Source organism: Lepisma saccharinum, chromosome 12 (genome assembly GCF_977018435.1).
Source record: "Lepisma saccharinum chromosome 12, izLepSacc3.1, whole genome shotgun sequence".
NCBI lineage: Eukaryota > Metazoa > Arthropoda > Insecta > Zygentoma > Lepismatidae > Lepisma > Lepisma saccharinum.
The window spans coordinates 64,357,175-64,369,374 of NC_139240.1; the positions used below are offsets into that span (position 1 = coordinate 64,357,175).

At 37.6% G+C, this 12,200-nt stretch overlaps 1 protein-coding gene across 1 annotated transcript in view; it reads left to right on the forward strand.

The window, feature by feature from the left end:
* Positions 1-11,786, forward strand: part of LOC145996166 (uncharacterized) — an 80,011-nt gene extending 68,225 nt beyond the window's left edge. The window contains exon 4 of the mRNA XM_083132517.1: positions 9,616-11,786. Within this exon, the coding sequence (XP_082988643.1) occupies positions 9,616-10,177 (562 nt within the window). The 3' untranslated portion in view covers positions 10,178-11,786. The remainder of the gene's footprint in view (positions 1-9,615) is intronic.
* Positions 11,787-12,200: the final 414 nt, after the last annotated feature.

A 12,200-nucleotide genomic window follows, 5' to 3' on the forward strand; every position in this document is an offset into this window, starting at 1 on the left:
TACAACTCTCCATTCACTGAACGGGAGTTCGATCAGGCGCTTCGAAATTCTAAGAATACAGCTTCTGGAGTGGACATGATCCACTATGAGATGCTTCGTCATCTGCCCATTGGAGCAAGAAATTTCCTTTTGACGGTATTCAACAGGCTTTGGTTGGAGGACTCTTTCCCCACTTCCTGGAAAGAAGCTATTATTGTTCGCATCCTGAAACCAGGTAAACAACGCACCGCAGCCTCGAGTTATAGGCCTATTGCCTTAACTAGCTGTGTGTGCAAGTTGATGGAACGCATGATAAACAAGCGTCTCACCTGGTTTTTGGAGGAAAACTCATTGATAAGTAATTTTCAATGTGGTTTTCGCTCCAACCATTCCACACTGGACCATCTGGTTCAGCTGGAAACACATATTCAGGATGCATTCCTCAACAAGGAACATTTAGTTGCAGTTTTATTTGACCTCCAAAAAGCATATGACACAACGTGGCGCTTTGGCATCATAAAGCAGCTCCATTCTTGGGGCGTACGTGTTGGGAACTCCTTTTTGGATCTTCACGAACAAGAGAAAGGTGTCCCGCAGGGCAGCATATTAAGTGTGACTCTGTTTGCCATAGCAGTGAACAGTGTTATGGCATACATTATTTCCCCTGTACATGGCCTCCTCTATGTAGATGACCTCACGATCTTTTGTCGCTCACGGAATCTCGCGTCAGCTTCTCGTCAACTCCAACTGACGATAAACCGTTTGGTTGAGTGGTCCTCCCAAACAGGTTTCACCTTCTCATCCGAGAAATCCGTGTGTGTTCACTTTTGTCGTCAACGTACATGTCATTTCGATCCTGACCTGTACATGGGGAAATCTCCCCTGTGCTTCGTGAATGAGGTCCGCTTCCTGGGCCTCATTTTCGATAAGAAATTAACATGGCTACCTCACCTTCGCCAGTTAAAGTTCTCTTGTCTTCAAGTTCTCAACCTTCTACGTGTTTTATCTCATAGTTCCTGGGGTGCTGACAGGACGGTACTGCTTCGCCTGTACCGTGCACTGATCAGATTGAAGCTTGATTATGGATGTGTTGTATATTCTTCTGCCTGCCCATCTCGACTTCGCATCCTAGACACCGTCCACCATGCAGGTATACGTTTGCGCTCTGGTGCCTTTGGGACCAGTCCATTCGCCAGTTTATACGTAGAGGCATATGAGCCGTCGCTGTCTCGGCGAAGACAGCGGCTGGTAGTGAACTACTTCCTCCATCTTCGCTCGATGCCTTCACATCCTTCATTTCACACCATCTCAGACGAGGATAGGCTGGAAAGGTATCGGCTCCACCCTTGTCACTAGACCATTTGGTGTTCGTGCAGACAAGATCCTGTCAGCACTTAGTGTTGACAGTGATCTTCCTGGCGTCTCTCCACTCATTCCGCCTCTCCCTACCTGGGAGTTTCCTGCACCTTCCATCGATTTTTCTCTGACTGCTCTTCCAAAGGCAGAAACACCAATGGTTGTATACCAGCAACTGTTTTTAGAACTTCGTGCGAAGCACCCCAATTTTAATGTGTTTTACATGGATGGGTCCAAGACAGTCGAATCAGTTGGTTGCACCTTTGTCCTAGACTCTCAAAGTTCCAGTTACTCGCTTCATCCTGCGTGTTCCATCTATACGGCAGAGTTGTACGCCATTCTAAAGGCACTGGACTTTGCAGACGTCAATGGTCTGAAGAAAGTCCTTGTGTGCTGTGATTCGACCAGCGTGTTGCGTGTCTCCAAGTAGTTTTGGACCAGTCTTGAAGTGTGCGATGGGGTGTTGTTGTGGAGGAAAATCAGCTTGTCATGTCTTTGTTGATAATCCAACCTTTTGTCACACACAGCACGGTGCAATTTGATCAGATGTTGGTGGTAGTGGAGGGCAGTGACAGTTTCACCAGTTTTCAACAGCTCAAAGTAGGCGATACCCTGTTGATCCCACCAAACATCAAAGCATCGTCTTCCGGCTGAAGTGATTTGGTCTCGAGGAAGATGTTGATGGTTGGCCGGGATCAACCCACGATTTCTTGCGTTTAGGATTGTCGAAATATATCATCGCCAGTCACAATCTGATGCAGGAAAGACTTTCTTTTTTGTATGGCAAGCAAGATTTCGCATGTGTTTTGGCGTCTCTCCAGCTGCCGATCAGTCAATTCATGCGGCACCCATTTTCCGATCTTTTGAACCTTTCCCATGGCACGTAGACACATGGAAATGGCTGCTTGAGTAACACCCAATTGCTCGGCAAGCATATTTTGCGTTTGGGTATCGTCCTTGTCCAAAAAAGCCTGCAATTGATGGTCCTCAACCTTCCTGGGCCGATTTTCACGCTTCTTGTCGCTCAGGTCGAAATTGCCATCTTTGAACCGACGAAACCAATCCCTGCACGTTGTTTCCGATACCGCACTGTCACCATAGGCCTCCACAAGCATTCAATGCATTTCGGCAGCTGATTTCTTCAAATGGAAGCAGAAAAGCAGAGCTTCCCGCATATGCTCTTTTTCTGGCACAAAACTAAACATGCTTACCACAGGAACACTGTCGGTTGTTGTCTGCACATGCTGATGTGCACTGATTCGTGTTGGCAGATGTCCAACTCATACAAACACCGGGTATGGCATGCCCATGGTAGCTTCATACGCTCACTAACGCCATCTATGATCAAACAGCAGATTTCAGCTTATACACCTGGTATATACCCTTTTTGCCACTAATAATGGTATAACTACATGTTGGCAGTTTCACAGTATTTCACTTGGATATACTGTGAATGTTTGTACTGAAGGAGAAATCCCATTGATAATTTAAGGAAATATGACACTTTGTTTTTTATGAATGAATTGGTTCATTTGTGTGCAAGGGTTAAGTTGTTTGCTTTACACAGAAAAGAGAAGTAGGTTTGTGCATTGAAAAATGAGTCTGCACTCATGGTTCTTGCCAGCAGAGGGTTCCAAACCTCAGTGGCAATATCAACATATAATAACGAGAAAGGCTAAGGAGATTGAAAAATTACAAAATTCCTTTTTGCATCAATCACTTCACTCTAATCTCATTTAGTCGCAACTTTAAAAATAATCAAATACTGTATTGAAAAACTGGCTGTATATTAAAAAATCCCGTAATTCCTCCCTAGCTTGTGAATAATAATAATCTTCCAAATTCACTATTTTGTAGTTTGAACGCAAATCCTAGAGAAATGAAGTCAATTTTGTGGAGCTAATATAGGTACTTAACCCTTTCGAGGCGGATGACAAAATATTCGTCAGGCATGGAAATCCCCCAAGGACGGGGCTCATTTGAAGCAGAATATAACATTTTGGAAAATGTTTTGTTAAAAACGTTGTAATAACACGAAACATGCAAATGAGGGCTCGTTTTGTTCATAATTTCCAAGACTTTTGTTCTGTAAGATAAACATGTCGATGTGCACCTATTTTCGGTAGCAACGGACAGAGGAATTTCCAAATTTTGTTTTTTGATTTTTTTTTTCAAAATTTGGCTAGCGCTCATGAATCTGGGCAAACCGCTACTAGTCGCAGATTGCCCCAAGTTATATAAAGACAAATAAGTAATATCAAAACGATAATACAAATAGTAAATTTTTAAAAAAGAAGAAGAAAAAACTCAAAATCAAGGAGAATTTCCATCACAACTGGCCGGCCGCAGAGACGTCATCAGAAATGCGGCCATTGCTCAGGGCAAACTGACACTATTCAGTGATTGCCCAAGTAATATAAAGGCGAATACGATAGAACAGATAGTAAATTTTATATATATAAAAAAGAAAAACAAAGAAAGAACTCAAAATGAAACCAATCCACTAGCGCCCATCGATCTACGCAAACCGCCACTAGTCACTGATTGCTCCAAGTTATATAAAGGTGAATACATAGTATCAAAACGATAATACAAATAGTAAATTTAAAAATATGAAGAAAACTGAAAATCAAGGAGAATGTTCATCACAACTGGCCGCAGAGACGTCATCAGAAATGCGCCCATCGATCAGGGCAAACCGCCACTGGTTGCTGATTGTCCAAGTTATATAAAGGCTAATACGACAGCACAACATCAGCCTGGTGGCGTGAGAATGACGTCAGAGTGTACTCGGCGATGACGGCAGGTGAAAGCTTGGAGATTAAACCCAAAAAGATTCTGTGTGTTTTTTTTATTCGGTTTCCAGTTTATTAAAACTTTTATTACCAAAACATTTGTTTGACGAAATATTCGTCGTCCGTCCTTGAGTTATTTCTGTCATCTATAGGCTCTGCCCCTAAAGGGTTAATATACCTGCACCTGTATGACATTCTTATTACTATTTGCATAAACATTAATTTAGTTTATAATTTTCAGGGAAAAATCTAAATTTTTGTCCTCGAAAACCTGGATAATCAGGGAATTTCATTTCTGCTTGTCTGTAGTCACCCTGTGCAAGCTAAGACATGAAAGGGGAAACGTTGTAGAAGAGGATGAAGAAATAAGGAGAATGTGGAGAAATCATTTCGAGAAATTGCTGTTTGTGAAAAAATGAAATAAACATGAAGAAGTGAAGGAAAAAGTGAATCTCACATGAAAAGAAGTGGAGGAAGCTCTGAAGAGAGGTAGAGCACCTGGAGTAGATGAAGTGAAGTAATACTAGGAGCAGGAGTGATTGGTGTGCAGTGGCTGTACAGTGTGTTGAAAACAGTGTGGCAAGAGAGAGAGGTGCCAAGAGATTGTACAAAGGGACTAATAGTACCCATATTCAAGAAGGGTGACAGAAAGGAATGTAAAAACTACAGAGGAATAACACTTATGTGCCACTCAGCAAAAGTGTATGAGAAAATATTAGCGAAAAGAATAAGGGAAGTAACAGAGCTGAACATGTGAGAGGAACAGTATGGATTCAGAAGTGGCAGATCAACAGTAGACCTGATATTCACCATTAGGGAAATGCAGGAAAGGCACTATGAGTTTGGAAACTATTTGATTATGGCATTTCTAGATGTAGAAAAGACATACGATAGCATGGACAGAAGAAAGATTTGGATGGCTCTAAGAGAGAAAGGTGTCGAGGAAGAGATGGTGTGTAGAGTGCAGAACACATACAAGGCCAACCAGAGCTGTGTGAAGACACCAGTGGAAAGAAGGGAGTGGTTCAATATAAGTAATTGACTAAAACAGGGAAGTGCTCTTTCCCCACTGCTCTTCATAATTACAATGGATGCAATTAACGAAGAGGTGGGGAAGAAGTTAGGAGAGGAAGAGATGAAGGCCCTGTTGTTCGCTGATGATTTAGTAATATGGGGAAACAGAGAAGAAGTAGTACAGAGACAGCTTGATAATTGGAATGAGGAAATCAGAAGAGCAGGAATGAAATTCAGTGCAGAAAAGAGTGAGGTGCTAATAACAACAAGAAACAGAGCCACAAATGAACCAAGAATAAAGATGGACATGGAAGAGTTGAGGGTAGTGGAGAGCTTCAAATATCTAAGAAGCATAATTGAGAGAAGTGGAAGAATAGATGAGGAGGTAAACAGAAGAAGACAAATTGGTGGTGGACTATATCAAAGCGTTCGAAGATTAATATGGAACAGGGATGTACCTATGAAATGCAAGAAGGTAATATATAACACATACTATGTGCCGATAATTATGTATGGAGCAGAGACTTGGACAATGACAGAGAGAGACGAAAGAAAGATGCAGGCAGTGAAGATGAAATTTTTGAGGAGTATATTGGGGAAGACTAGAAGGGATAGAATAAGGAATGAGGAGATCCAACAGACAGTGGGTGTGGTGAAGCTTCAGGACAGGGTAGATCAGGCACAGATGAGATGATTCGGACACATGAAGAGGATGGATGGAGAAAGACTACCAGTAAGAGCTTGCCATGCACAAGGAGTGGGAATGAGACCAAGATGTCGGTGGAAAGAGCAGATAGCGGACAGTGTTAGGAGAAGAGGACAAGATTGTAACACCGTGGAAAGAGAGAAGATGGAAGACCAGGAAAAAATGGAGAGGCTTGACTTCTTAGCCGACCCAGCCAGAGGCAGGAAATGGCATAGGATGAGGAGGATTGTGAAATTAAGGCACTTAATATATTGTTGTTTTGTGAAAGAACTAGATGTGATGGATAAAAATGGATTTCATTTTTGGAATCAACATGCTGAAATTATTCAGAGAAAACAAGTCATCTGTGAGAAACCCATGTTGAGCATTGTAATAATTTTGTTACTGTATTATCAGAGTATCGTAGTAATGTAATTAAAAGTTTCACATTCAGTTCATTGCATACATGGATTGTTTGAGTTAGATAATTAACACATAGATGGCAGCACTGTGAATGAAAGCAGAGTTTAAAAAGGTATAAAAAATAAGTTTTATACTTTACACTAACACATTTTAACCTTTTAATATCATTTACCTGTACATGAACAATTTTGTATTGCTTCCTGAAGAAGACCAATGTTTACTTGTTGAAACCTTGAACGACTTCAAAACACACCACTAAATTTCATTTTTAGAAATTAGTGATTGAATGTGATAACACAGGCAACTTTGAAGAGCACATATATGATGGGCGAATATTTAAATTTTCCATCCATGAAACAGTGAAGGCTGTACACTTCTTTGAAACTTACCTGACCTCCCTGAAATATTTCTAAATCGACTTAGTCAATTCCTTTCAAGAAAGTTTAAGATTCCAAACAGCTATATCAATGGTAGCAGACAATTGGATTCTATGTTAAAGGCGCTGACACCAGATAGGTAGTGTAGTGACCATGTTCCTTGTTTGAGCAAATACAGTACTTCCTGTTGGATTCTGACAACTATTTGATATATGTGATTAACACAAAGGATAATTTTCATTCCTATTGATGAAAGTTCCTGTTGCTTACTGAAGAGATTAATATCTAGAATTACTTAGCGTGAAAGATAACAATAGTATTCTATTCAAGAATAACAAATATAAACTAATTTCAAAAGATTTACACAACTTAGCAAACCTCAAAGTTTGTGCATTAAATCAGACAACCGCAGGAGGCAGTGAAATAAATCTCGTCTTTCTATCACAAATCTAACTTCAGTGTCAGGAAAAAAAAAAAAGAAGCTGAGTTGATGAAAACATTGTTCAAATTCTACATGAAAAATAATTCTGAAACAAATTTCACTTATCACTACATTTAATAAACAACAAATCTCAATGTGATACTAAACAAAATTATTGAGGCTAGATTTGAATCCATGACATTCATTGAGAGAAAAAAAGCTAAGATTCGAACACTATACTAACTACTCCATGGGACCACTGAAAAGCAAGTGACTTGTAACGTGTCTGTAGTTACCACTTTCCCATTTTATTATCACATTTTTGCTGCAGATTCTGAAGGATATTAAGCTTCTGTGCATTACAAGGTACTGCTAAATATATTTCTAACTATGTTGAAACATATGGACAATATGCTCAACTTTTCTGCCACATAATCTATTCCAGAATTTAGTTCCAACAGTTGGCATATTTTTTCTAAAATGTGCAGATATTCTTGACATCCACCACAAGCCAAAACTCTCTAATAATGTATTATTTATTGCTACCTCCATTCGGTGCAAGGTACAAAAATCTTAATTTTAAACCTCAGCTAGAATATCTACAGGGTAGGGTTTTTTGTAGACAACGAAACCAGACAGTATTCCTTCCAATGGAGACATTTAAACGTATATATTATTCGAACACATGATACATGGAATCAGAATATGTACATGATAAGCTACATTCTTCTGTAATTCTCATTTACGGTCAATTTTCATCTCAATATGCTTTTTATTATTTCTTTTCTCGATTTGACTATTCTATTACATGGACTTCCTTCTTAATGTACGGTCTGGATCTGGACTTCCTTCTTAATGTATGGTCTGGATCTGGACTTCCTTCTTAATGGAATATCTGGATCTGGATTTTCCTTCTTAACGGATGGTCTGGATCTGGACTTCTTTCTTAGTGGATGGTTTGGATATGTACTTTCTTCTTAATTTCCTTCTATTTCTACTTTTTCTACGATTTGGAAATTCCTTTATCCTTCTTACAGTTTTTTTTTCCCTTAGGCTTTGGGAACTATACTAATTTTCTCCCTTGAGGCTGAGATTGGAACGCACCAACACTAAATATGTCCAACCTAGTGTGTACTTGGTGCCAAACGATTGACATGTGCATGCAAGTAGGTGACACGTCTGAAACGTTCAACCAAAAGTGCTGTGGGGCATCGACTAGAATGTGCAGCCACTCGGGTAAACAAAATTTCCACTATTGGAAAGGTAAATCAAATCAGACAGATTCAAGTTCTGTTCAGAGACACACATTTGTATTGGTGCTTTGACTTCTTTAGTTTTCTGATCAATTTACATATGATCACTAGTTTGATTTATCGAGTATATACATTAATTTATTTATTCTTTGTCTTCTTATAATAAATTCCATTGTTTTTCATCTTTCCAATTTGCTTTGTTCTTATTTATAAAGTTATTCACATATATTATGCTAATTCTTAATCTTGCATGCCTGGTGCTGCCATCTCTATTCCTCTTTGGCAAACTATTTACATTATTTGGTCCTATTGGGTACGTAACATTATGTTGAAAGACACATGGACAATATGCTCAACTTTTCTGCCACATAATTTAATTAGATTTTAACTGCAACTATCGTTTTCATGTATTTCTGTGTTTTTCCTTCTAAACTTTTTAGCCTGCAGTTTTTCGTTAAGATTGTTTTGTGCATCATGTCAGTGTCCACTTGTTTTGTACATCATGTAAGTCTCTAGTGTAGACTTTTCATCCTGCTGGTTTAATACCTTAAGGATATTTTATAGTCTGAAAACTTGGGATAGGTTTTATACAAGTGGAATTTCCCCACCTCATGAACTAGGTTACTCACATTGATACACTCATATTTGTTTCAATAAACATAGTAAGTAATTTACTCTGAGAAGCTTACTTTTCATTTTTCCACGTAAATTTTTCTCACAATCGATTTATGTGGAGAAATTAAAAGTAAGCTTATCAGAGTAAATTACCTATTTCCCCATTACCGCCAAACAGATATCTTCAGATACAATAGTAAGTAATGTGCAAATGTAGCATAATATTTATTAGGTATTTTCCAGAAATCTGTGACTACATAGTCTGAAAAATTCTAGGGTGTTTGGGGAAAAAGCACTTAAGTCCACAATGCAATTTTACAGCAGAGAGTTATTTATGTGTATTCTATTAATAGCAAACATTACAGACGTGATACACACATTGGACCATCACTGTTTAGAATCTTTATACTTGCCCAATACAAAATTGTACTTATAATATTTTATTTAATTGATTCAGCATGACTTACATGAAAGCACCAGAATATCGAAGTTATTGTATGGCTTATGTACCTTTTCCTCGACACCTTAGAATTATAGCAAGAGATTGATAGAGTAATTTTCACATGTTGCAAACATCATCACCAAGTTCAAACATTTGTGACTGAAAATTATTTTGCAAATTAAAAAAAGTGCAATATTTGCATACTGTCACTCTATATTTATTTTAATCTGTGTTTCTGTGCACCCTCTTTTTCAGAATAAGAAAAGGCCAATATGTATGCAGAATATGTGGAAGATCATTTCGTAAGAAGTCTAGATTTGAAGTTCATGCAAAAATGCACAGATGCTTAAGGACTCACAGTTGTAAATTAGGCAGACAAGAAGCGACAGAAGTATCAAACCTGCATGGGGACAAGCCATTTTCATGTGTCATTTGTAATATGTTTTCAAAATACAGGCAATGTAAGAATCCTTATAAATGCGACACTTGTGGTAAAAGATTTGCGCTTGGCAGTGCTCTGGAAACACACACTCAAATCCACAGTGCAGACTCAAAATTAACTTGCCACGTATGCAAACGTGGATTCACAAAGAGTACCAGCTTAGCATGTCACTTACGATCTCACTTCTCCCAAAAACAACACAAGTGCGGTCACTGTGGTCGGACGTTTGCCTGTCTGAGAACGCTGGCAAAGCATAGACTACACTGTCAGGAGGTTCCATTTTCGTGCTCAGTTTGTGGAAAGAAGTTTCTACGAAAAGGGACATTTTTAAGTCATCTACAGAACCATGGATTCGTAAAGAAAGTTCCTGAATAGATAAGAGGATGGAATGGAATTTAGTGCAAGAGAGTTGTTTTGTAAGGAAAGTTTATCTGCATATAGTAGGATCATGATTTTACGTAATGTCTGGGGGAAAAAATAGCTAATTTTGAAGAATAGTTAAACCGAATAAATGAATATATCCTAGTAAAACTTCATTTTCTTCTCTTCTAACATTTGCCAGGAAGGAGGATGAAAATATTGACATTCACAAGAGCAAAAACAAAATCAACTTTCAACTCTCTACAATAAGCTGAAAACTTCCTATCTGGAGAGGGTTTACACTAAGATGATCATATCCCTTGTAAGTTAAGTAAGGTTTTACAACAAACGTTTCCCATACAATAAGACATAATGCTAGATCATGTCTCTTCCAATTCGAGTGAATGTGTTCATATATCCTGTCTAATATAAATTATGTTACTTTGCGATGACATTGAAAATGTTCCTCTAAAACAACATAATGAGAAAGAAAGTAAAGTTCAAATGTTTAGGAAAGTAAGAACACTTTACTAGAAGTGGTTTGTTTTTCACACAAGAAACCTACTGTTTTATAAACACAAGTCATTTGAATGTGGTACAGTATTGTTAGTTTTCTGAGAACTTATTCCAGCATATGCAGAAATGCCATTTTTGTGTAAGCAAAGTGAGTGGAAACCCTCATGAAATTCAAATTCTAAACTAGCAATTACAAACAACTTTCTATCTTTACCACAAAGGAGAATGAAGTGAACTAATGCAATTAGAAAAAGACATAACATTGTGAAATTTCACACTTCAGTTAATCTTGTGTTTTGAATCAGCATTCTGTCTGTCAATACTTAAACTTACCATTTTCATACAGATGTTCATTTTTGGGATATTGACAAAATGCATATGAGCCGATGATCATTTTTGCAAGATATTCATATTAGCATCTTTTGAAACTTTCAGAATACACCTTAGCATATTGCTGCAAGTGTTTTCCTTCCCTCCTATCAATTGTTGCCAGTTTTCACCTTAATTGCTCAGTTTTGAAAGATGTGTGGAATTTACCACAGATGCTTGTAAAGTCAGCTATAGTGTGTATAAGATTAAACTTTACGTTCTACAAATAATATGTATTGAGCTTTATTCAGATAATTATTGGAAGTGTTGTACATATAAGTATTGGAATTGTTATACATAAAACATATCAGTGCCAAATATAACGTAAATGTGGGTATGTGATTATTTATTTGACAAGTTTATTTATTGCGAAAATTAATAAAAAAATCCAGTGACCATAAATATGTAAATATATTAAATATTTTGTAATGACGTAAAATGTTAGATACATAGTGATTTATGTTGCTGATGTACAACCTGCAGCAAGAATGACAGTAAGTGAATTGTCCATCGCTTCATTGTTATTTTTGGGGTTGGAATTGCACTTGTCCTAGAGCAGAGGTTTTTCTATGCTTATTAGTTCAATTCTTGAACCCCACATTGCAGAGAAGAAAATAAATTAACATGATGATGGATAATTTACTATTATTATCTTCGCTGTTGGCCATAGACTTAACATGATTGTTATAACAATCCTGTAAAACATAATGCTTCTTTGTAAACTAGCATAATATATTAATGTAACTATATACTATATTTGCTTGAAGTGTTTATTTTATTTCAAAAGTGCCTACCCAATTAGTTACAATAGAAGACACTGGAATGAATTGTGAACATAAATTTCATGATAATTATTTTGTTACAAATACGTAGTATAAGGAAACTCATTTTACCTTGAATCGAAACTAATGCCCGAGTTCGTTATTTTTCTTCTGAAAGTATACATTGGTGCAAATTATTTCCTTTGCATTCAACTGTACACAAAGCCATCAAGGCGTATAGGGAATGTGGGGGTAACCGTACATACATAAGAATATTATAATTATTCATGGGTCTCATGTTGTAAAAGAACACAATTTGATGAAATTGGATATGTAAAGTTTACAACCGTAACAATGCAGAATCCAGTATTCATTTTTTTCTGAATACAAAA